The sequence below is a fragment of the Cervus canadensis genome, chromosome 3, assembly GCF_019320065.1.
Source record: "Cervus canadensis isolate Bull #8, Minnesota chromosome 3, ASM1932006v1, whole genome shotgun sequence".
Lineage (NCBI taxonomy): Eukaryota > Metazoa > Chordata > Mammalia > Artiodactyla > Cervidae > Cervus > Cervus canadensis.
In genome coordinates this window covers 111115004-111140406 of record NC_057388.1, presented here as the reverse complement: position 1 = coordinate 111140406, position 25403 = coordinate 111115004, and the positions used below count along the sequence as shown (strand labels likewise).

General features: G+C 49.1%; 1 protein-coding gene across 4 annotated transcripts in view; it reads right to left on the bottom strand.

The window, feature by feature from the left end:
* The window catches only part of DYNC2I1 (dynein 2 intermediate chain 1), a 46515-nt gene extending 22245 nt beyond the window's left edge, over positions 1-24270 (bottom strand). Inside the window, exons 1-13 of one of the 4 annotated variants that reach the window (XM_043464006.1) lie at positions 24133-24270; positions 21603-21656; positions 20423-20828; positions 18379-18470; positions 16626-16934; positions 12057-12112; positions 10712-10766; positions 6160-6225; positions 5310-5387; positions 4566-4785; positions 3427-3529; positions 2366-2495; positions 782-893 (exon numbers count right to left, since the gene is read on the bottom strand). In XM_043464006.1, the coding sequence (XP_043319941.1) occupies positions 782-893; positions 2366-2495; positions 3427-3529; positions 4566-4785; positions 5310-5387; positions 6160-6225; positions 10712-10766; positions 12057-12112; positions 16626-16934; positions 18379-18470; positions 20423-20828; positions 21603-21656; positions 24133-24147 (1696 nt within the window). In that variant the 5' untranslated portion in view covers positions 24148-24270. Of the gene's footprint in view, positions 1-781; positions 894-2365; positions 2496-3426; positions 3530-4565; positions 4786-5309; positions 5388-6159; positions 6226-10711; positions 10767-12056; positions 12113-16625; positions 16935-18378; positions 18471-20422; positions 20829-21602; positions 21657-23445; positions 24046-24132 lie in introns of those variants that run through there. The other 3 variants (XM_043464008.1, XM_043464005.1, XM_043464007.1) reach the window with 3 other exon arrangements.
* Between the last annotated feature and the right edge of the window lie 1133 nt (positions 24271-25403).

Sequence of the window (25403 nt, the reverse complement as noted above, 5' to 3'; positions counted from 1 at the left end):
AAACCAGTCAACCTAAAGGAAATCAACCCTGAATATTAATTGGAAGGACTGATGCTGAAGCTGAAACTCCAATATTTTGGCCACCTGATGTGAAGAACTGACTCATTTGAAAAGACCCTGATGCTGAGAAAGATTGAAGGCGGGAGGAGAAGGGGATGACAGAGGATGAGATGGTTGGATGGCATCACCAACTCAGTGGACTTGAGTTTGGGCATACTCCAGGAGATAATGAAGGACAGGGAGGCCTCGCGTGCTGCAGTCCATGGGGTCACAAAGAGCCAGACATGATTAAGCAACTGAACAACAATGTTTAGGTTTGTTACTTTTTAGGATAAAGCTTCCCTGAGGAACGGGAGTGACACAGGTAATTCCTCAGAGTAAACAATCATCCAGTGAAGTAATAGTTAGCACGCAAGTAACTGAGAAGAACCAGCGGGCGCAGAACTCCGCACCGTCCAGGGCCTTCCACCTGTCTCGATGTGACACAGCTGGGGAATGTACTTAGGGAAGAAAATGCTCTAAGCATGTGAGCCACTGGAGAGCATGGGGTCTCTGAGCAGCACCTCTGTGGGTGCTGGTTTGGAGTCGGGCTCTCTCCTCTGTTCAAGAACGAGTGTCACAAGCCTCAGCCAGGGCCCAGGCCAGGCCTCCAGGCTGCGGTGGTGTCTGCAAACTCACTGCTATTTCCACAGTCAGCACACATGCAAGCACATACGAGGCTGAGGAAAGAACAAGAAAGGGGATGAACACAACCGCCAAGGCCTAGGGCAGAGGCCGTTACCCCCAGACACAGCGGCGCCTTCCCCCGGGTGCTGGGTCCACACTTCCCGAGTCTCCACTTCCTCGGTCTGGATGTCCCGGTCCACACTGTCTTCATTACACTGAATGTAGGCCTGAGAAGGAAGGCAGGCCGGGTTAGCTCTGGGTCTCCACCTCTGATCCATTTCTCATTGCTGAAAAGAAAACAACTAAGTTTTTTAAGTTAAGGATGACACTGTTCTTGCTTCTGACAAAATTAAGCATCATGGCATGAATAACAATCATGCAAAGACTGCTTTTGTCTTAAACATTTGAAAAACATGGGCCTAAATTTCAAAAGTGTTCTCAAAAGTCATATCAAACAGTCTGGCTCCAGTTTGAGAATACTATGACCTAGAGACTTCCCTCATGGTCCAGAGGTTGGGAATTTACCTTTCAGTGCAAGGGACGTGGGTTCTATCCCTGGTCAAGGAACTATGATCCCACCTGCCTCAGGACAACCAAGTCTGCACACTGCATCTGCTAGGCCCAACTACTGAGCCCAGGCACTCTGGAGCCCGCGCACCCCAACTAGAGAGGAGTCACACACCATAGCTAGGACCCGGTGCAGTCAGATAAATAAGTAAACAAAATCTTTAAAAAAATCTCATGATCTAGTCCGCCAATACCCTAGTCTCTTACAACATACCAGCTTTGCTAAACCAGACACAAATTTATTTCAAAAAGGTACATGCTTCAGTTTTGACATTAACTAAAAGCTTTGAAAAATTATTGCTTTCAAACTGTGGTGTTAAAGACGACTCTTGAGAGCCCCTTGGACTGCAAGGAGATCAAACCAGTCCATCCTAAAGGAAATCAATCCTGAATATTAATTGGAAGGACTGATGCTGAAGCTGAATCTCCAATACTTTGGCCACCTGATGTGAAGAGCCAACTCACTGGAAAAGACCCTGATGCTGGGAAAGATTGAAGGTGGGAGGAGAAGGGGATGGACTGCAGCAACACGGGGGTCAGAGGGCACGCAGGGATGGATCACCTAGTTCACCTGGAGGACAGGCCGTGGACACAGAGAGACAGGAAGACAAATAAGGGACGAGGTAGGGACAGCATAGGCCAGGTAACAGAGAAGGACAGGCAGATGACCAAGGGGCCTGCAAGGGGGTTGCAGGGGCAGGTGAGGGGGGCCCAGGGGCAGGTGGGGGGGACCCAAGGGCATATACCAGAGGGCCTGGCCAGGGCCGCATTTCCCAAGTAAGGGTGAGTGGAATGGAACAGGCAGGAGGGACCCCGAGGCAAGTCCAGAACCTTGGGAGCTCGGGGGGAGTTGGGTAGGGGGGCACTCCAGCCCAAATCTTGGAGCCTCTGCACCTAGGGTCACACACGCAAGACGCTGCAGGCCCACAGGGATGGGAGCAGGTGACCCCAGCTGACACCAGGTGACTCAATAAAGCCTCCCGTCCCGGGCTGTCCTCAGAGCCTGCGAGTGAGCCACGCCCGCGCCCCGGCGCCCCCAGACCCAGGCTCCAGGTGGTGAGTGTCCTGCCACCCCCGCTGATGTCGGGACGGCACGCGTCACACCTCAGGCCCTGCCACCGCACAAGCTAACCTGCTTGGTGTTCTTCCTCCCGAAGTTCCGGATGTACATGTCGTACTCGTTCACGGGCGGGAGGTCGAGGAGGGAGAATGTGAAGGAGAAGTCCATGTCGATGAGCCGCAGCAGCTTTGCGCTGCGCGTCCTGGAGGGAAGAGCAGGACGGAGGCCGGGCCCGGGAGCAGCGGGTCGTCCATGCTCCCAGTCACCACGCTGGGCCCCCGTGGACAGCGAGGCTGCAGGGCCGAACCCCCGGCTCCCACTGCTGTCGATGCCCCCCCACTTTGGGGGTGCGTCCAGCCGGGCGAGCCCCTGCCAACCTCACCCTGGCTCCCTCTGCTGCAGGGGGCGGGCGCTCTCGGGGGAGGTGGGGTGAAGGCTGCTTCCTGCCAGCATGGCTCCCTGGCTGACTGGATACTCTCCCTAAGTCCACTGTGTCCAGCCCAACCCGGTGGACTCCGACATCTACCCCAGACTGCACTGGGCTCGGTACCGCAGACGTGGGCTGAGAGTCTGTCCTTCACTTTCCTGAGCTTCTGGGTTCACAGCAGTCTGGATTCTGACCCCACTGGCCCTGGCTCTTCACCCTCATCTCCACCCTCGCTGGGCTGACCCGGGCCTGCACAGGCAGCCTGCAGCCCACGGGGGCTCAGTGCCCGGGACACGGGATGGCTGGCCGACGTGAGGCTCTCCGCTGTGACTCTCCGGCTCCCCAGCCTGAGACAAGGGGCGCCGGCTGCGAGGGCGCAACCCACACGGCGGCGGGAGGCACGGGGCACGGGCGGACCGCCCCGCCCTCTGCTCTCGGTCCTGCCGCCCGCCTCCAGAGCACCTGTGCCGCGGCCTGGCCCTGACGCGGGGCTCCCGGGGCCCCCCCAGAACTGTCACAGATGCCGGGCCGAGCTCGCCTACAGCACTGCCCAGGAACACAACCCAGGACACGGGAACACAGCACAAATGAAACCACGGGCGTGAACACCAGCAGTGACAACAAAACAAACGCTAATATTTAAACGTCTGTTGCAGGGAAGTACAGAAACTCCTAATTCCATCTGCAATTTTCCCAGTACACCTACTTTTGCTTAAGGGCCTGAGTCCGATTCTTTTGACGGTGTGAGGCTGTGGCAAAATCCATGAAAATTCCACACAGGGGGGTTTTGGAAGGGGAGCTGTTTGCATCTGCACATTAAAAAAAAGGTATTTTTGTGAAACTGAAATATTTCTTTCAAGCAAAAGAAATCAAGAGTAAACCAATTAGACACGTAAACCAATTATGTTCACTCAACTAATGACAAATGTCTTCTATGTGCACTTAGGAACCACTTCTGCTCATTTCATCTAAAACCTGCAACAAAGCAAAATTTCCTACATCTGTGCCAATCCCACTACTTCCAGAAATATTTAAGAACACATACAAGAGTAGTCAGTCCTCCACTCCCACCCCACTTTCCCCTGCCCGCTCCAAACCCCTCTTCCTGGGTGAGGGAGCTGAGGTGTGAACACGCAGAGCAGCCGGGAAACACACAGAGGCTGGTGCAGGCTGGACAAGCCGCTCACTGCGGCAGGGAGCAGGAGATGGGCAGACACGGGCGGCGGTCCGTCAGGTCACAGCGGGCAGGCTGGTTGGCCTGGTGACAGGCCACGGACCACCAGAAGCCCCCACGGGACAGACCACTCCACCCCCTCCCTCCACGGGGTCCACCTACCAGGCCTCAGCCCCCAGGGACCCCTGCACTTAGCGTGCAGACAGACCCGCATATTTCTCTATGCACTTATTCTCACCCTATCTTCTCATTCCCTTTGGATGTGTGTTTGGACTCAGGCAAAGAGCGTGCCCTGTCCTGCCGTCTTGCAGCCTGAGAGGCCGCGAGAAGGTGCTGACCGAGCACCTCCTGTTTCTCCTGCCTCAAAGCACCGTCACTCCGGGCTGTCAGGAGCGTTCATGGAGAGCGCTCCCCTGCCCTGACAAGTAATCTTCACATACCCAGGTGCCAAGAGCTTCGGAGCAAAACACATTCCCAGTTTCATAGAGAAAGTTGCCACGGCTGCCCCACCACGGCCAGCCTCCTGCCGACGCTGTCACTTCCTTCCTCAAAGCAAACGCAGCAGGGGCCTCGGACGCCAACTGAGCACACGGCATGGCCCCGCCGCAGCGCCCTCCCCAAGCAGGGACTCAACATGTGCCCCGGGGGCGGGGCGCTGTCCACTCACTTACCCAGGCCCGGCCCCCCAGCTCGCTCCGGGCAGCCATGCTTCTCGGGCAGCTTCGAGGACAGCTCGCCGACCCGCTGGTTCTCTGCGAGGATGGCCTTCTGGATCTCTTGGATCTCCCTCCTCCGGGCAGGAGGCAGCTCCTCCGCTGCCTCGCCCTCTCTGGGCTCGTCCGCCCCGCAGTCGTCAGCCCCGTCACAGACCTCGAAGTCGTCCTCATAGTCCTGCACGCAGAGCAGACAGGCTTGCGGGTGGAGCAGGCAGCCGGCAGGACACACAGACAGGCCCCCGTGTGCCTGGGCGCCCTGCAGCTCACAGGTTTGTGTGCAAACTGCTGCGCCTGCTCCTCCGCGTCCGCATACCCCCGACAGAACTGTGCACTCTGAGAGCTCTGGGTGAACAATACAGTGCAAACGCACCTGTGCCGACAGTGGGAGCGTGAGCACACGGAGACATGTATATCCATGTGTACTTCATGTAGACACACACACATGCGCACACATAATGCACACACGTGTGCACACACACACGTTTGACGGTAGTGCACTATCGCCAGGCTAAATTGAAAAATCATTTAATTACACCATACTGGTCAGCAATGGTAGATGTACAGCAAACTTTTTATGGGTACCAGATCTAAATCAAATAGATCCGGAGTACTGAGAGTAATAAGAGGAGATGAAAAAACAATTAAGTTTCTGATTTTAGAACAAACTATCCTTAAGATGAGAAAATTTTAAATACCTACCTCAAAATCATCTTCAAAAATGGCTGTATACTCATCCGTTCCAACATTTTCTAAATCAACGTCTTCCTTTTCGATTTCCTACAGGCAGAAATCAAACATATAATTAAAATATTCAATCTCAGGTTTGATTCTTGCAAATAGGCTGTAAAATACATGTTTTCTGAGATTCACTTCAGGTTGTTAATTTAGAAATTCAAATATTTATAAAATTAACATAACCTAATCGCAACTCTTAAATACCCTGACTTATAAGTATGACCAGAAAGAGAAAACAGTTATCAATCATATTCTTTTTGAGAAAACTCTAAATTCTGATGGCCAAAGAAAAAAGTGGGTCTCTGGTTACTGAACAAATAAACCAGAGACCCAGCATCACAGGCTCTCCACGTCCCAACAACTCATTGCTCGGCAAATGGGCCACGGGCCCCCCAGCCACCCGGGGTGCCTGCCAGGGACACACGGGAGGACAGGGACAGGAGAGCGTCCCTGGCCTGCCTGCCGGGGCCCCGCTCCGCCCCGGTTCGGAATGAACGCCCCAGGCCACCAGCGGCTCCTGCAGGAGCGGGCTGCTCCTCCACCGCTGGCTCGGCGTTTATGTCTGCAAACTTCCTGCTCCCTGGACCGTTCCTCACTGACAACACCCGGATCGTGTCTTTGTGAGGTCTCTGTTCACTTCCTTGCATTCTCCCCAAACCTACTGACTTTCAAGGCAGAGAAACAGCGCGAAGGCTGGGGGCGCGTCCAGCCCGAGCTCCTGGGAGTGCACACGGGGGGCGCAGGGCCAAGGCACAGCAGCCCCTCCGGCCCAGCGTGCTGACAGACGGCGCAGACGGACGCCTCCTCCCCTCACCGTGGCCTCTTCGCTCCCCTGCCTCTGCTCCAGCTTCCACACCGAGGGGCCCTCCTCGCGGCCGTGCTGGGGGACAGAGCACAACGGGTCAGCCGGAGGGCGGAGGGGAGGCCCGGGACCCAGCCTCCTCCCGCAGGGGCCAGGGACTGCGCAAGGGGCACCGCTGAGCAGCGCCTCACAGGGAGCTTGACCTCTGCGGGCCTCAGCGTCCTCCTCTGAGAAACGGGGAGACTGAACCTTCCTCTAGGTGCTGGTGAGGCGGGGGCCCGTGGCTGTCCCACCGGGGCCATGGCCCCAGGAAGGCACGGCTCTCAGACGTCACCGCCAGCAACCATTCGATGCAAAGGTGTGGGGATAGCATGACACCCCCAGCAGGAAGGGGAACAGCTTTCCACCCAGAAGCTTAATCTGGCATAGTGTGGGGTCTCCATGTAAATGCTGAGCAACTACACCAAGGTAACTCAGGGCTGATGCTATAAAACACATGGCCAGTCATAAGCCAAACTGGCTGCCAGCTATCTTCATGATCACTTCTGGGCTCTCCCAGGGGAAAAACACCTCTCATATTTTGCTACTTTGGTGAAAAAAAGAATGTACAATGTCTAATTTTGTACATTGGCTACATGCTGAAAGACTATTTCAGAAACGTTGGATTATATGTTATTAAAATTAATTTTATGTTTCTTTTTTAAGGTGACTACCAAAAAAATTAAAATTACAAACGTGGCTCACATTATAATTCTAGTGAACAATGCTAACCCTTGCTAAAAAATTTGAGAGAAAGAAAATATTAAAAACTGGATATTTTCATTCAATAATTCCAGTTCAAGAAACTTACTCATGAGAAGTAGGAGGGAGATCTGAATCATTATAGCTAGAGGGGTTTCCACAGAATCAGGACAAACTGCACATGCTGCAGGTGTGAGCAAGACAGAAAAAAGGCATCGACCCCCCCCCCCCCCAACGCAGACATCAAAACAGCACAGTCAAAGATTATACAGAAAAAAGACTACGTGGGAAGAATTACCTATAAGGCTCACTTTTTACTAAGGTGTGGCTATACCTGGACAGGGAGGAATCCAACCACTGCCCAGACTGAACAAAACATCCTCACATCAACCAACATAGCTGCACGACCTGACTTATCAGAAAAGACTGTGCTTCTGTGTGTGTTCATGGAATAAAGACCCATAAAAACACGGCACCAGATGCTCAAGACAGCTCTCTCACAGTCCAGTGTTTCAGATAACTATCAGAGAAAGAAAAAGATTATTCTTCCCAGGAAACAGAAGGAAGTAGGTTAAACCATTAGGCCATTGAGCTATGACCTAAATCAAATCCTTTATAATTATACAGAGGAGGTGACAAATAGATTCAAGGGACTAGATCTGGTAAACAGAGAGCCTGAAGAACTATGGACAAAGGCTCATAAAACTGTACAGGATAGGATAACCAAAACCATCCCAAAGAAAAAGAAATGCAAGAAAGCAAAGTGGTTGTCTGAGGAGGCCTTACAAATAGCTGAGAAAAGAAGAGAAGCAAAAGGCAAAGGAGAAAGGGGAAGATATTCCGAACTGAATGCATAGCTCCAGAGAACAGCTAGGAGAGATAAGAAAGCCTTCTTAAGTGAGCAATGCAAAGAAACAGAGGAAAACAAAAGAACGGGAAAGACTAGAGATTTCTTTAAGAAAATGGGAGATACCAAGGGAACATTTCATGCAAAGATGGGCACAACAATGGACAAAAATGGTATGGACCTAACAGAAGCAAAAGATATTAAGAAGATGTGGCAAGAATACACAGAAGATCTATACAAAAAAGCTCTTCATGACCCAGATAACCGTGATGGTGTGATCACTCACCTAGAGCCAGACATCCTGGAATGCGAAGTCAAGTGGGCCTTAGGAAGCATCACTACGAACAAAGCTAGTGGAGGTGGTGGAATTCCAGCTGAGCTATATCAAATCCTAAAAGATGATGCTGTGAAAGTGCTGCACTCAATATGCCAGCAAATTTGGAAAACTCAGCAGTGACCATAGGACTGGAAAAAGTCAGTTTTCATTCCAATCCCAAAGAAAGGCAATGCCAAAGAATGTTCAAATTACTGTACAATTGCACTCATCTCACACGCTAGTAAAGTAATGCTCAAAATTTTCCAAGCCAGGCTTCAGCAATATGTGAACCAAGAACTTCCAGATGTACAAGCCAAATTTAGAAAAAGCAGAACTAGAGATCAAATTGCCAACATATGCTGGATCACAGAAAAAGTAAGGGAATTCCAAAAAATATCTACTTTTGCTTCATTGACTACACTAAAACCTTTCTGTGGATCACAACAAACTGGAAAATTCTTAATGAGATGGCAATACCAGATCACATTACCTGCCTCCTGAGAAACCTGTATGCAGGACAAAAAGCAACAGTTAGAACTGGACATGGAACTGGTTCCAAATTGAGAAAGGAGTACGTCAAGGTTGTATGTTGTCACCCAACTCATTTAACTTACATGCAGAGTACATCAGGTGAAATGCCAGGCTGCATGAAGCACAAGCTGGAATCAAGATTGCTAGGAGAAATATCAGTAACCTCAGATATATAGATGATACCACTTTAATGGCAGAAAGTGAAGAGGAACTAAAGAGCCTCTTGGTAAGTGTGAAAGAGGAGAGTGAAAAAGCTGGCTTAAAACTCAACATTCAAAAAATGAAGATCATGGCATCCAGTTCCATCACTTCATGGCAAATGGAAGGGGGAAAAGAGGAAACAGTGTGAGATTTCATTTTCTTGGGCTCCAAAATCACTGCAGGCAATGACAGCAGCCACGAAATTAAAAGATGCTTGCTCCTTAGAAGAACAGCTGTGACAAACCTAGACAGTGTATTAAAAAGCAGAGAAATCACTTTGCTGACAAAGGTCCATCTAGTCAAAGCTGTGGTTTTTCCAGTAGTCATGTATGGATGTGAGAGTTGGACTGTAAAGAAAGCTGAGCACCGAAGAATTGATGCTTTTGAACTGTGGTGTTGGAGAAGACTCTTGAGAGTCCCTTGGACTGCAAGGAGATCAAACCAGTCCATCCCAAAGGAAATCAACCCTGATTATTCACTGGAAGGACTGGTGCTGAAACTGAAGCTCCAATACTTTGGCCACCTGATGCAAAGACCCAACTCACTGGAAAAGACCATGATGCTGGGAAAAATTGAAGGGAGGAGGAGAAGGGGATGACAGAGGATGAGATGGTTGGATGGCATCACTGACTCAACTGACATGAGTTTAAGCAAACTCTGGGAGATAATGAAGGACAGGGAAGCCTGGCGTGCTGCAGTTCATGGGGTCACAAAGAGTCAGACATGACTTAGCGACTGAACAACAACAACAAAAGCTAAAATCTGCTTGCCGCATTACCTACAACAGAACAAAAACCTAGGAAATGGTACGGTAATAATTTTAACTCCACTGTATACGATTCTAGAGATATTAAATAATCATTATGAAGATCCTTCTGATGATAATTATGAAGATGGCATAAAAAATGAAGACCAAGATTGTGCTGTCTGAATGATAGCATATCACTGACATGTGCGTCTCACGTGTACACATGCATGGATAATCCAGAACGTGAAAGAACTACTACACCTTATAACTTGCATATGCTTCGCATGTACACATATACACATGTGCACACACTTAATCCTGGATATGAAGTAACTGTGAAAGGAGTGGGGCCATGAGGGTGTCAGTGTTAACAACAAATGCCTGATAGAAGTTGCCAGTCAGGTCACCCGAGCCTCCGCTGCTTTGTGGAAAGATTTTTAACACTAACACAACTTTTTTCTAACTTGGTCACTCAGTTGGTAAAGAATCTGCCTGCAATGCAGGAGATCTGAGTTCGATACCTGGGTTGGGAAGATCTCCTGGAGGAGGAAATGACTACCCACTCCAGGATTCTTGCCTGGAGAATTCTATGAACAGGGGAGCCTCATGGGCTATAGTCCATGGGGTTGCAAGGAGTAGGACATGACTGAGTGACAGTATATATATATATATATATACACACTCAGAGTTTCTATTTCTTCTCGAGGCAATGTCACTAACGTCGATCTTCCAGTAATTTCCCTTTCATCTAAATCGTCTAATCTATTAGCAGGAAATGCTGGCATTCTATTCGTGAAAGTGGGAGCTAAAGTCCCATTCTCTACTGAATTTTCTGCTTCTCCCTCTGATTCAGTCTGCCTCTACTTCTGGCATTCCGGGGCTCTCTTCTGAGCAGCGTGTTCCTTTACACTTGTCATGTCTTCCTTGCAAGTGACCTGTCTTATTCCTATGATGTGTTCTCGGGCATCTGGTCCAGCCACCCAAGCTCTGGTACAACTGTTGTTTGGTGGCCACCTTGTCCATCTTTTCACTTTAATCCATTTGAGTCCTTTAATCTAAAATGTATCTCTTACGTGCCTCCTGGAATCACCACTCAAGGAAACCACGTGAAAAAAAAGCCTGCCAGGCTCTGCCCTCAGAGTCACTGGACCTACCACAGAACCCCCGGGAAGGGTCTCACCTTCCTTCTTGAGTCTCTGTCCTTCCCGTCACTCCTCACTGAGTTCTCCACATGCCTAGAAAGCAAGTGTGATCAAAGTCAAATTAATTTTAAACAAAGACTTGAAAATTAAAGCATTTTCATCTCAGTGAAGGCTATTGTCAGTATTTGATATGATTAAGAATGCCTGTAGGTTGGCATATTTGCAAAGCACAGTTTATTAGAACTATTATTAGAACTTTATTAGAATTAAGGCCTTTTTAAAACTATTTTTTAAACTATAGCTTAAACTTTTTTAAACTATTTTTACCATGTTAGCCGTAGTACAAGATAGGAAATATCTTCAGTAGAGAGAAGAAATTATGCGTTTTAACAAACTTGTGTTTATGTATAAATCTATGTCCTTTAAGAGTTCTAGAAAGAATCAATCCCAAATGTTTTAGGTTTAATATAATATTTCCAAAAGACTTATCTTGAATTATGTTCTATTTTTATAGAACATAATTTGTATGTTTACTTTGGATATAAAATTAAGGTTTTCAAAATTACAACCTGATTCTCAATATTTGGAACTTAACATTCATACCAATTCAACACACACTATGTTTAAAATCATACAGAATCAAGCAAAAGCTTCACTGCATTTCTAGCAGACATGCAATACAAAATCTAGGAATCTGCACCCCAGGCTTAAGCATAACTTTGTGCAAACTTGTAAGATTTAGGGCAAGGCATTTAACCTGAATCTCCCTAATCTGTGGAAAAGAATCACCAAATATTGTTGCTGCAAAGAACAAATTATAATCTGGAGCTCACATACAAAATGAGGATTTACATGCACACTCTAACCTTAATCTGCATAAAACCCACAAAATTGGCCTCGTCCGAGCTTCACAGTAAAGACAGGCTCTGAAGGGCCAGCCACCCCCAGGAAGGGTGGACGCAGTGGTGGGCAGTGCCCACGCCTTGCCTGACCTGCAAACACGGGGCAGCGGGTCTGCTGGGCACGTCTGTGCTCAGCATCCCGGGGTCGGGAACCGGACGCCCAGAGCCACCCACAGGTGCCCTCCCCCACAGAGTGGAGACTCCCGGAGACTGGTGCTCGGGGAGGGCTGATGTCCTGAGGCCGCACCAGCAAGTGTGCAAAAGGCCAAGCAGGACTCATAACCCATAACAAGCTCCCAGCTCCTGCAGGACCCCGAAGACACAGCTTGGAGGGTTCCTATCGGGAGAACCTGAAGTCTATCTGCAGTGTACTCTCCTCTCCTGGCCATAATCAGGCCCAAGAGGAAAAGTCCGTTTCAACGCATTCTGGGAGAACTGAGCTACAGACACAGCAATCAGCCGAAGGGCACTTTTCACTCACTGGCTGCCCGTGCCGTCTCTCCTCAGACTCGTACCACGATGTCTGTGCTCCCCATCCTGGCAGAAAATCCGACAACCGTTAATGAGTACAGCATAACCAATTCACCACAGTTAGTAGGCTCTGAAAAGGAAGTCACGGGCTCAAAATCTAACAACTGCATCTGTGTTACAGGCACCTCTTAAAATGACTGCTTTTACCACCTGTCTTAGTAAAAGGTGCTTGACGTAAGGGAGATGAACACGGGACACTATAAGGTGGTTATCCATCATCTCCGTAATGTTACCTAAGAAAAGAAACTTATACTTACCAATTCCACCTAATTTTCAGAAAACCTGACTAGATCCTCATACCGTTTAAAACGATAAAACTTTCAAACATATGCAATGTGGCTGTTTCATAAATCCATACACCTATGGAAAAAATTTAAACGGTCTTCTCTTAAATTAAGCGAATTTTTAAAAACAAAATATAAATCAACACATGAAGGTAGGCTATCTAAAAGGAGAGCCATCTGTTGAGTGGGCACTGCCCGGAAGCACGCAGGAAAGGAGGGGCATCAGGCTGTTCCCTGAGGAGGGCCTGGAGCAGAGGGGCAACGCCTCCCAGACAGAGGGGCTCCAGACCTGGGGGGCCAAGGGTGGGGGCGGGAGGTGAGATCCAGAAAAAGCACCGAGCAGAAGGAAGCTTGGCATGCAGGGCAATGCACAGCAAGTAGCAAACGCCTAGGAAAAGTTCACATTATTCATACACTGTCTCTGACCAATAAATTCTACTGACCTCCATGTTCAATATTAGGTTACTTGTAAATAAATGAGGTTATGACCATGACAGAATACCAAACAGCTATTTAATGTCACAGTGTTAAAAAAGCAATTCTCAGAATTAAAAATATAAAAAACAGCACAATTCCAATTTTGCAGTTTTAGAAAGCTCATTTAAGCTCATGTGCCGGGACCCAGCGCACAAGATCCCACCCATGACAAGGTCGTGAGGAGAAGACCTGACAACCAGGGCAAATCAGGACTTCAGGGATTTTGAAAAGCTGCCCCAGCACTCACCTTAAAGATGATATCTGTCTTTCTGATGCTTGCTATATTAGACTACTCCCTAATTTCTGTGACACAGGCAGAAGGCCTTCCCCACTCTCTCTCCAAACAGAATCAACTTAGAACTTTAATCAATATGTCCCCTGGACAGCGGTATCCTGTAAGATTATTCAGGATGAAAGGAGTGTTTCAATTTAGACCCCTTTGCTGGCATTCTAGCCTGCTTGGCAAATGCGTACTAATGCACATGACTGCTCACGACACCTTAATCATAAACAGCATAAAGAACCTGATCACACAAAAGGCCCTAATAGGCACAGAGCCCTTCAGGGGGTGAGGAAGCCCTATTAGAGAACACAAAAATATTATTCTAAAAGCGGTTATAGTTAAAGATTTAGGAAAATAAGAGTTTAGAATTGTTCATTTAAACCAGGAATGCTAAACAGGGGCTGCCTCACCAGAGCTGCAGAGTCTTTGTGTGGTAAATCTTTTAGATAAATTTAACTGATAACTTCTGCAAAAGGACTGACCTTTGTGTTCATTAAAGAATAGATTACAGAAAACAGCTTTGCACCTAGGTCATAAAATGTTAATAGGCCCCAAGGCCAGAAGATAATGTACAAGACTCTCACTATGAAGTATGCAGAAAACACCCTGGTTTCGTGAAGGATAAACTGATGTAATATTAAACTATCTTCCCCTTAAAAATGTACTAACTTAGAATATAAAAGCTACGGTAAAAAATAAAGATTTGCCAGGCTCTGCTGCACACCCCCAGTCTGGTCTCTCTCTCTCTCTCTCTCTCTCTCTCTCGCCCCTTTTCTCACCAACACAGTTCATCCTGAGGGTACCCCTGGCTGGATCCTGCTGAGGCTGGACCCCGGCACTCATTATGTAGAAACAGGAGTGCAAGTAAATACATGTTGTTGCTGCTGTTTAGTCGCTCAGTTGTGTCTGACTCTTTGCGACCCCATGAACCGTAGCCCACCCTGCTCCTCAAGCCATGGGATTTTCCAGGCAAGAATGCTGGAGTGGGTTGCCATTTCCTTCTCCAAATATATATCACAAAATGGATTAGCTCCAAGTCTTGGATCACAGATAACTGTTGTTTTATTCTTCCTAATTTAAAAATCTTTCCAAAATCAATTAGAAAAGGCATAATTAACATGTTTAACAGGAAGAACAGTCTGGCATCAGTCTATAAAATAGATTGGAACAGAAGAAACAGAATGAAATCAGTAGTGCTAGGTAGGAAAACATTATGATTTAATGGCTATCTAGGTATAAAGAATTCTCAAGGAAATAAGTCCTGAATATTCATTGGAAGAACTGATGCTGATGCTGAAGCTGAATCTCCAATACTTTGGCCATCTGATGCAAAGAACTGACTCATTTGAAAAGACCCTGATGCTGGGAAAGACTGAAGGCAGGAGGAGAAGGGGATGACAGAGGATGAGATGGTTGGATGGCATCACTGACTTGATGGACATGAGTCTGAGCAAACTCTGGGAGTTGGTGATGAACAGGGAGGCCTGGCATGCTGCAGTCCATGGGGTTGCAAAGAGTCAGACACAACTGAGTGACTGAACTGAACTGATGGAAACACAAAAAACCTTCAACAGCCAAAGCAATCTTGGGAAAGAATGCAGCTGGAGGAATCAACCTGTCTGACTTCAGACTATACTACAATGCTACAGTCATCAAGACAGTATGGTACTGGCACAAAGACAGAAATATAGATCAATGGAACAAAATAGAAAGCCCAGCGATAAATCCATGCACCTATGGAAACCTTATCTTTGACAAAGGAGACAAGATTATACAATGGAGAAAAGACAATCTCTTTAACAAGTGGTGCTGGGAAAACTGGTCAACCACTTGTAAAAGAAAGAAACTACAACACTTTTTAACACCATATACAAAAATAAACTCAAAATGGATTAAAGATCTAAACATAAGATCAGAAACTATAAAACTCTTACAGGTAAACATAGGTAGAACACTCTCGACATAAATCAGAGCAGGATCCTCTATGACCCTCCCAGAGAAATGGATATAAAAACAAAAATAAACAAATGGGACCTAATTAAACTTAAAAGCTGTTGCACAAAGAAGGAAATTCTAAGCAAGGTGAAAAGGCAGCCTTCAGTATGGGAGAAAATAATAGCAAAGGAAGCAACTGACAAAGAATTAATCTCAAAAATATACAAGCAGCTCCTGGAGCTCAATACCAGAAAAATAAACGACCCAATCAAAAAATGGGCCAAAGAACTAAACAGACATTTCTCCAAAGAAGACATACAGATAGCTCACGAACACATGAAAAGATGCTCAACATCACTCATTATCAGAGAAATGCAAATCAAAACCGCAATGAGGTACCATTACATGCCAGTCAGGATAGCTGCTATCCAAAAGTCTACAAGCAATAAATGCTGGAGAGGGTGTGGAGAAAAGGGAACCCTCTTATACTGTTGGTGGGAATGCAAACTAGTACAGCCACTATGGAGAACAGTGTGGAGATTCCTTAAAAAACTGGAAATAGAACTCCCATATGACCCAGCAATCCCACTGCTGGGCATACACCCTGAAGAAATCACAACTGAAAGAGACACGTGCACCCCAATGTTCACTGTAGCACTGTTTACAAGAGCTAGGACATGGATGGAACATAAATGTCCATTGGCAGATGAATCAATAAGGAAGCTGTGGTACATACACACAATGAAATATTATTCAGCTATTAAAAATAATGCATTTCAATCAGTTCTAATGAGGTAGATGAAACTGCAGCCTATTATACAGACTGAAGTAAGTCAGAAAGAAAAACACCAATGCAGAATATTAATGCATATACATGGAATTTAGAAAGACAGTAACAATGACCCTATATGTGAGACAGCAAAAGAGACACAGATGTAAAGAATAGACTTTTGGACTCTGTGGGAGAAGGCCAGGGTGGGATGATTTGAGAGAATAGCATTGAAACAAGTATATTACCATATGTGAGACAGAGGACCAGTGAAAGTTCGAAGCAGGAAGCAGGGCACCCAAAGCTGGTGCGCTGGGATGACCCTGAGGGATGGGGTGGGGAGGGAGGTGGGAGGGGGTCAGGATGGGGGACACATGGGCACCCGTGGCTGATTCATGTCAATGCATGGCAAAAACCACCACAATATTGTAAAGCAATTAGCCTCCAATTTAAATAAATAAATTAATTTAAAATACATATTTTAAAAAAATCAGCTTCCTTTTTAATGTTAAATTTCAAAATGTTATGAAAAATTTATGAATATATGGTAAAAGTCGATTGCACTTCACGTCTGCTGGGAGATCAGCCATGTGCATACGTGGTCACGTGATACTGACTGACTCCCGTCTACACCGAGGTCACCTTTTGGGAAGCAGCCTCTCCCTGTGAGAGCTGGCCCCAGCAGCGGCGGGTCAGGGCGCGGGCGGGCCAGGGGGCGGGCCGGGGGTGGGGGGCGCGGCGCGGGGCGCGGGATGGGGCGTGGGGCGGTACCTTCGCCTCCCTCCTCCTGTGCTCCTCCCTGCGAGACCGCTCCTTCCTCTCCGCGTGGCCTCGCGGCCTCTCCTCGCCCGCAGGGACGCCCTCTTTATGGCGCCTCTCTCTATGCCTCTCCTCCCCTTCCTTGTCGGAGAACGAACTGCCTTTCTCCTTGGAACTCTTCTCTCTCCGCTCCCGCGTGCCGCTCTTTTCCCGGTGCTTCTTCTCCCGCTCTGGCTCCTTCTGCTTCCTGTGCCGCCTCTCGCCCTCCTCTCTGTACAGCCAGTACTTGAGGGGGTTGTCCTTGCTGTCGCCATACTGCAGCTGTGGATGCGACGGGGACAGACACGTAAGCGTCGCCAGCGGCACGCGCCGTCGCGCGTTCACACCCCGCAGAGGTGGAGAGGCACAGGCTCCTGCGCGGCCACCCTCCCAGACGCACGTGACAGCCGGGACAGGAGACGGCAGGGACGGCCCGCCAGCACGCACACTCCCCGCAGCCTCGCCCTCGGGGCGCCGTCGCCCCCGTTCCTCCGCGGGGCGAACCCTCCTGACCTAGCTGCTGTCCCCGCCCCGACTCCCCGCGTCCGCACCCAGCCTGCCAGGCCCCCGAGGGCGCCGTATGCGGCGTTCAGGGGGACACCCGCGTCCGGGGGCAGCACAGGGCGCCCCTCCTCCCAGCATGCGTCCGCCCCCACCCGCAGGGAGAGGCTCCTCACCCTTGGGTCCCTCAAGGCCCCAGGGGTGCCCGGTGACCCGGGGGGCGGGCACCACAAGGCAGTGAGCGGCTGCAAACTCATATAGCAGGTCGTGAGCATCACCAGGACATCGCAACAGAACCCAAAGTGCATCCTTTCCCTTCAATCAGGGCCTCCTCCCTCTCTACGCCACCCCTCTGGGGACGATCCCACTGCCCCCACTCACTCTGCTCACAGCACTGACAACATAACCATCAGACAGTTCATCTTCAAAGCACCCTTATTCCCCGCGCCAGACCAGGAGGCAGACGTGCACAGGCAGTAACAAGTAAAAGGGCCATAGACCCTTTCACAGAATGCCTTTTGCGTGTGAATCAAATGAGCAAACATTCGCTGCTTAGGTTGGGGGGAATCATACTCGAATAAAGGGAACAACTACCCTCGGTGTGAAGTGAATTTGTGAGATGACACAATGTGATCCAGCTGGTCCACTTCCAGAAATTAATCATTAGGAAATAATTATGAATAAACGCAAAAAGTCTACACCTCGGGTGTCCTAATAAAAAAATTTTAGAATCAAAGTAAATATCCAAGGAAGCAGATGTGTCAAGAAAACTATGGTGTGTTGATATCACTGAATAATGTATTATGTAGCCATTAAAATACTACAGACATGTGATAGCTTAGAAAAAATGCTCAAAATGTGTTCAGTTTAAGCAGCTATAAAACAGTAAAAATCCAACTTAAAATGAAGTTTCCATGTATATATCCAAACATATACATATATATGAATATATAAACCTACAGGACATATACCTAAACATTATCAATGATTATCTCTAGGTGAGCACCTACCTTTTATTTTCTTCTTATTTATTTGCATTTTGTAAACTTTCCAGAATAGCCAATGTTGACTCTTGGAGAAACACACTTGCCTAAAGGATCTCAATGCCTGAGCAGAGTCTTGGGTCTTGGACTCCGTTTTACGCGCTTCACCAGAAAAGCTCCCAGAGTGCCCGCCTGGGTGTCCTGGGCCCTGCAGCTGGGGCCCGGGGCCGCTCCCTTCATACCTTTCTCTCTCGGTACCTTCTCTCCCGATCCTCATCTCCTCGCTCAGAGTCTTCATCTCTCTGCTCCCTCTCTTCAATTCTTGCTTTACTTCCTACAAAAATAAAACAGGTTTTTAACATTCCCAAACTTTAATGTCCTGCAGCAGTGTCTACAGGACACATCACACAGTATCACATGTGTAAACATGTTCTTTAAGACACATTCTCCAGTCTCAAGTGTGGAAAGTTCTAGAGTCTGAACTTAAAATGGAATAAAGGAGAAGGAAACCTGGAAAGCATGTCAGAGGAGCCCCAGACGGCACCAGCCCAAACACAGGGCTTCAGAGCTCTGGTTGCTGCCAGAGACTCAGGGAAGCAAAGTCCAGTCCAGCTGGGCAGGCATTCCCTCCCCCATGGTCAGCCAAGAGAAAAGCCGCCTCGGACAAACTGGGAGACTGCCCCTCCTGCCCCCAGGTCCCCTAGACCCCACCACCCAGGGCACACTGGTGCAGGAGATCGGGTGATGCAGAGGGCAAGGACGGCCCACTCCCCAGGCCTCAGGTGAAAGCTGGAATGCCCCCACCCCACCCCGTGATCTCTCCCTGCCACGGGGACCCAATACAACCACCTCAATCACTGGTGACGCCCGCAGCCCCGTCCAGGAGCGAAAAACCAGACTTCCACTTTTGAATCTGCACAATACTTATTAGGCTTAAAACTACAAAACCCACATTTGTAAAGGTGAGGACAAAACTCAACATACAGAGATCATTGAAACAAATTTCATTCACCACAGAAGTATTCACCAAACCTGACCACTTTCTAAAAGCCTTGGGCATATGAGATCAAGGGCCTCTTTGGTGGCTCAGATGGTAAAGAATGTGCCTGCAACGTGGGAGACCTGGGTTCGATCCCTGGGTTGGGAAGGTACCCTAGAGTAGGGCACGGCAACCCACTCCAGTATTCGTGCCTGGAGAATTCCATGGACAGAGGGAGCCTGGCGGGCTACAGTCCACGGGGTCGCAAAGAGTCAGACACGACTGAGTGACTAAGCACACACGTAAGAGATCAAAACACACACTGGGGTCCCCTGGTGGGGGTGACAGGAGTGCAGAGAAGGGCCAGGCTCTGAGAGAGAGAGTGGGGTCAGGGGGATTCCCAAGGTTTGCGACATAAGGAAGGAAGAGAGGGTCTGGGGACCTGGGGAGACACGAAGGAGACAAGGGAAGGGGCAAGCAAATGACCATGGGAGGAGGAAGGGCCGTCAGAGTCAGGCTGCACAGACTCTGCACAGACTCCTGAAAGACCAGAGCAACGCTGCACTGAGAAGACAAGAGCAGGGAAACCAGAATGACCGGAAAACAAAAAGGATGTCACTATTAAAAAAATACCAAGAACATCAAAATGGTAATCCTGAAAACAGGCAATGGGTGGTATGGGAGTCACTGCTGAACTTGAGTAGAGACAGCCCACTTAACCTCACCCTGCCCAAAGCTCAGGTCCCCGGGCCCGAGCCCCTGAGCAGGACAACACAGGTCTCCAGACCGTGAACTGAGGTCCTGCTTCCATGACGATCACAGCCTGAGGATGCTGGAGCCACGATATGCTCTTCTAACTATTCCTTTTTAGTGTATGTTGGCTAGTTTGACTTTTTATAGGAAGAAGATACCATTTGTATAATAAAAAATAATGAAGATACTTTATTCCATTTGGGAAGAAAAAAGTACGTACTTCTACCTTAGAATTTCTAGGAATTTGAACAGATATTTAAATATGGCTAAAATAAATCTGATACTTTGGAGAAATTCTTTTATCAAAGAGCATTATTTTTTAATTTAAAACAGGGGCTGTGAATTATGGAGGGAATAAATCTAAAGTATATTTCAGTAGTAGAACTCCAGCCAATAATTAAGCTGCTGCTCTTCCTGTTCACTAAAGACAACCAAAGAAAGCAGTGCAAAGTGCACACAGGTGCACCGCGGGGGCTCCGATCTCACAGCCAAAGCCTCTACAAAACCCACAGGAGAAGACCCGGGGGCGGGGTCGCCTCCAGGGAGACACAGACCTGCCCGCCGGCGCTCCGGCCTGTCCTGGTCCCGGTCCCGGTCGCGGTCCCGGGCCAGCAGGTTGTGGTGCGCGGCCGCCTGCCTCAGCTCCTCGCGGCGCGCCCGGTGCTCCTGGTCCCTCTCGCGCTCCTTCCCCCGGCCGTGCGGCTTCTCTGCGTCCAGCTCCCGGTGCCTCTCCTTCAGCCGGTCCCTGTCCTTCCGCCGCTCCCGATGCCTGTCCCCGCGCGGGTGCTCCCGGGCGGCGTGGCCGTCCCGCTCGGCGGCCCGCTCTCGCTCTGGGTGCTTGGCCTCGCGGTCAGGGTCCCTGGGTCGGTGCTCTTTGCCGTCTACCAGGTCCACTTCCGACTCCCTCAGCGGTTTCCGGTCTCTGTGCTTCTCCTCCTTGGGACCAGAGGACTGAGCCGCCTACACGAGGGAAGGAGAGCGGAGGTCTGCACCCTGGGGCCACATCCACCGAAGGGCCCTAGGAAGCACTGGCTTAAACCGTTGTCGGTCCCTGCAGGCCGGGCAGGCAGTCAGCTAGGCAGCCCCGTGACCAACCAGGTGCTCACCTCCAGGGACATCCGAGGGTGCCAGCAACTCAAACCTGAAAGGCCACGTGAATCCGAAAGAAAGGAAGGGAGCTTGAGGCTGTGCCCGAAAGTCTCAGGACACTGGCTGCTGGGGTCCCCCTCAGAGAACAAGGACCATCACCATAAACTCTCAGGAGGTGTTTCCTGTGTGTGTGACCTCGCAGCATGGCATGCGGGATCTTAGTTCCCCGACCAGGGATGGAACACATGCCCCCTGCAGTGGAAGTGTAGAGTCTTAACAGCTGGACCACCAGGTAAGTCCCTTCTCAGAAGGTCTTGATTGCAACCCTTCAGCTCCCCACATATATGCACACAGACCACCCCCCCCCCCACCACACACACACACACAGGCCCGAGTTATAAACCCCAACAGGAACCCCACTGGTGGGATGCTGAGCTGAAATGGGCCAGAAAACCCCAGACAGGACAGTTCCTGAGCAACTAACCACGTGGCTTTATCTCTGTGTCAAAATGCCTCTGAAATGAGCCATATGTAAGCAAAGCCGTGCAGAGCTGAGAACCAGGTAACACTATCCAAGATTACCATCCAGGGTCCACACAGACCCAAACTCAAAATTTCTTTCCCCAAATCTTTAAAATACACTACCCAAAGGTGTTTTCGGAGGTCATCTGCTTTCCAAGTATCATCTTTGGTTCTTCTCTAAAAAGAAAAGTATAGAGTTAGAATTTAATTTTAGAGTTTAAAACATCTAATTTTTTATGCTCCAGTGAGCTGCTTTTTCATTAGACCATTTTAGTCAATGGCAATACTTGATATGCCAGAAATTATTGTCTGTCTATAAGAATAAAAGGTATCATAAACAGATTTTTTTTAAGTTACCCATAAACGATCACAGGCTACCCTGTATTCCTGCTGCTCCAAGGTTCGCGCCCAGTGCAGACACCCAGCCCCATGTCCCCAGGCAGACCCACAGTGGACCCCTCAGTGGGAGGTTTGCCCGGCAGATGCCTCTTCAGGTGCTGACAGCAACAAGTCCAGAACACAGGGCACCAGCTGTGTGCCCTGGGTGATGGCAGAAACCAGTCAAGGATGGTTTCCTATAGAGAACAAGACAAACCTATCCCAACTACGTCATTTGCCTTTGAGAAACTCTGCTTTAAGAGCATAAATACAGGAGGACCTGGTGTGTTTCAAATTTAAAGCAAATGAAGTGCAAATAAAAAACAAAAACACATTCATGGATCAGCCACCAAAAATCATCCTGGTGATGTGTAAATGAAGAAAGCAGGGGAAAAATTCACAACAGTTCATAACACTCTAAGGAGAAATAAAAAGCAACAAGGTCAAGAATCTGTCAAGGCACAAGCAGAAAGGGCATCATTCTCTGCTCTCAGTGGAACACGTACTCTTTTCTGATAAATCGGTGGATTTAACAAAAGGAGTGCACAATAAGACATGGTGAGGATGGTGAGCAACAGTTAGCATCACTACAACCTGCAGCTGCTGAACTTAAAAACATTTTCTCTCGAGTTAACTGCTCTTTAGAGAGGTTTAATACATGATCTTTTCCAAACAAATGGCCGAAAGCCGACAAAGTGTGCACTGCTGCTGGAGCAGGCAGTGGGATCCAAGACCTCTACCCACGGGAGGCACCTGCAGGAATGTGATCCAATGTGGAAAACCCACTGGTTCAGGGCTCTTAATGGTTGTAATTATATTACTTACGCCAATAAAGTTAAAAAAAAAAAAAAAAAGAACAAGGCAACAGATCAACAGAGACCCCAGGATTTTCCAGCTGCCTCTTACATTTTCACCAACAAAAACCTGGCTTCGGGCCTTACTTCATCCTGATGCTTTTCTTCCTTTCCTTTTTAAATTTCTCGTTTAAATGCTTTAAACTGTAAAATGACACAGAGCTCCTCATGCCCATCACAACCCCAGGTGTCACCCTGCATATGCTTGGCCACTGGCTTCAGACCAGGAGCCCCTGCCTCCTGCCCTCTGCTCAGCCCATCCCGTGAGGCAGATAAAGGCAAATAAAGTAGAGAGGCAGTGTTTTTCCCCCTCGAGAGGAATAAACCGCACCCTGAAGACAAAGGAAAAACCCCATAAGAGATGCCTGAACAGCAGAACTTCCAACCTCCTTATCCAAGTGTAACTTATATACAAAAGAACCTGTCCTGCTTACGTATATATAGGTATATACATGCCCACATCGCTCTCTGAGCAGCAAGAGTGCACTTCTTCCCTTGGCCCAATCACACAACCTAGCTCCGCAGTGGGCTCTGTGTGAACTCTGCTTATATAATCACGATATGACAACCAATGACAAACAGACATTTTAATGGAGTGACCCCAGTTCAGGCAAACAAAAGGGGTGACCATTGAGGATCCGGCCTCAGACCCTACCCCGCAGCATTGAGAAATTGAACTTTCTCTGAACAGCACCACACCCGAGATCACCAACAGCGATCAGAACAGCACTTACCAGCTGCAAGGACCCCAAGCAAGCCCTCATCTCCTCCCAGCTCCAGTGATAATTCCTGACAAGCAACTCAAGCAGCTAAATGTAACACTGTAAATTCTTGCCTTTATAAGCCTCTCCCACTTTGCAATCAGGGAACACAGTTCAAGAGCTTGAATCTGTATCTCCCAAGCTGCGGTAGTAACATAGGCCAAATAGACACGTTTTAACCTCAATCAAGTCTCCTTTTCTACGGTTTGGTTAACACAACTTTTAAAACTTCCTATATACAAATCAGAGAAAACAGGTTACAGAATAACTTATGAAAATGTAAAGAACCGGTGCAGAAGATGACAGAAGTCAGGAAGTTGATGCGCTAACTCCTAATCGATATTACTAACACGATAAAAGTGAATGACAGAAGACAAAAAAAAAAAAAGGAGGGAAATGCATGCAAACTAACTCATCTTTTACGGGAATCCACAAGCAGAACGAGATAGCTCATTTACTGAGTTAGTAACACCGTCCTGGGCACTTTAACGTCTAGAACCTCATCCAGCCCTACTCGTACAGCCCCGATGTATCCGTTGGGAAATAAGACACGTCCTAAGTTTCCTACAGTCCCACAGCGCAGCTCCGGGGCGCCTCCCGCCCCCGAGGAGGGGGCGGCCCCGGCGGGCACGGGCTTTCCGGCGTGGCGTCCGCACCCACCTTCCCGGACTCCATCGCCGCGCGCAGGCCCCGGAGGCCGCGCTGCCCTCCTGCCGGCCAGGCCGGGGAAGAGACGCTCGGGATCCCACACCCCGAGCCGGCGTCCCGCCTCCTAGCAACCTGCAGGCGGGGCAGCTGAGCACCGAGCGACCGCCGGCCCAGCATGCCCCGCGGCCGCCCCCAGCGCGCCTGCGCTTCCCCCCTCCTCCTAGCAACTGGTAGACGGCGCAGCTGCGCGGCCTCCCCTAACGCGCTTGCGCCGCCCTACCTCCTAGCAACCGACAGACTGGGCAGTAGAGTACCGAGAGACCGCCGGCCGGGCGTGCCCCGCGGCCGCCCCAGCGCGCCTGCGCCCTCCTGTCTCCTAGCAACTGACCTGCGGGCCCGGAAAGCCCTAAGCGACAGCCGGGCCGTTATTCCCGTGGGGCCCGAGGAGGGGAAAAGGGTGCGGAGCAGGGCTGAGCGCGGCCGGAGCTCGGCCCAGCGGCTCTCTGGCGGGGACGCAGCCGAGCAGAACGGGAGCTGTTGCAGGGAAACGGGCAAACCCGCCTTTTGAAGTGGAGCGGAAGCCAGCCTCTGTCCGGCCGGGCGGCGGAGGGCGCTCTCCTTCCGCGGAGGCTCGCACTGCTCGCGTTCCTCTGCCCGTGATCGCCCTTTGCTACTGGGCGGGATTGGTAGGAATCATATGTGTCTGAAAAAGTATTTGTTGAAAGACTCAACTTTTACACAAAACGGGCGACAAGGGGAATGAGATATTAAGGCACTAGTCTGCACCTCACGTTTATAATATTTTATCACAACTATTTTAAGGTTAACATAAAAGCCAATCTTAAGCATGCAAGACTAGAGAGGGATGGGTCCTACTCCCATGATGCACGTTGTAACTGACATTTAGCTCTGATTCTGCGAAGTGTTTCGCGTCAGTTTAGCCTGCAAGTGTTACTTAGAAAGGATTTCACTTACCGATAGAGAGAGAGGACTCAAATCTTGTGCCAAGGAGCGCATCCGTGAGCGTGTTATTAGGGGGCCTGTACTTTTGATGTTTTTTTCCCTTTTCATACTGTTCATGAGGTTCTCAGGACAAGAATACTGGAGTGGTTTGCCATTCCCTCCTCTGGTGGACCATGTTTTGTGTTGTCAGAACTTTTTACTATGACCCATCCATCTTGGGTGGCCATGCACAGCATGGCTTATAAGTTTGTTGAATTGCCTAAGCCCCTTCCCCAGGACAAGGCTGTGATCCATGAAGGGACCATAAAGAGGGCTGAAGA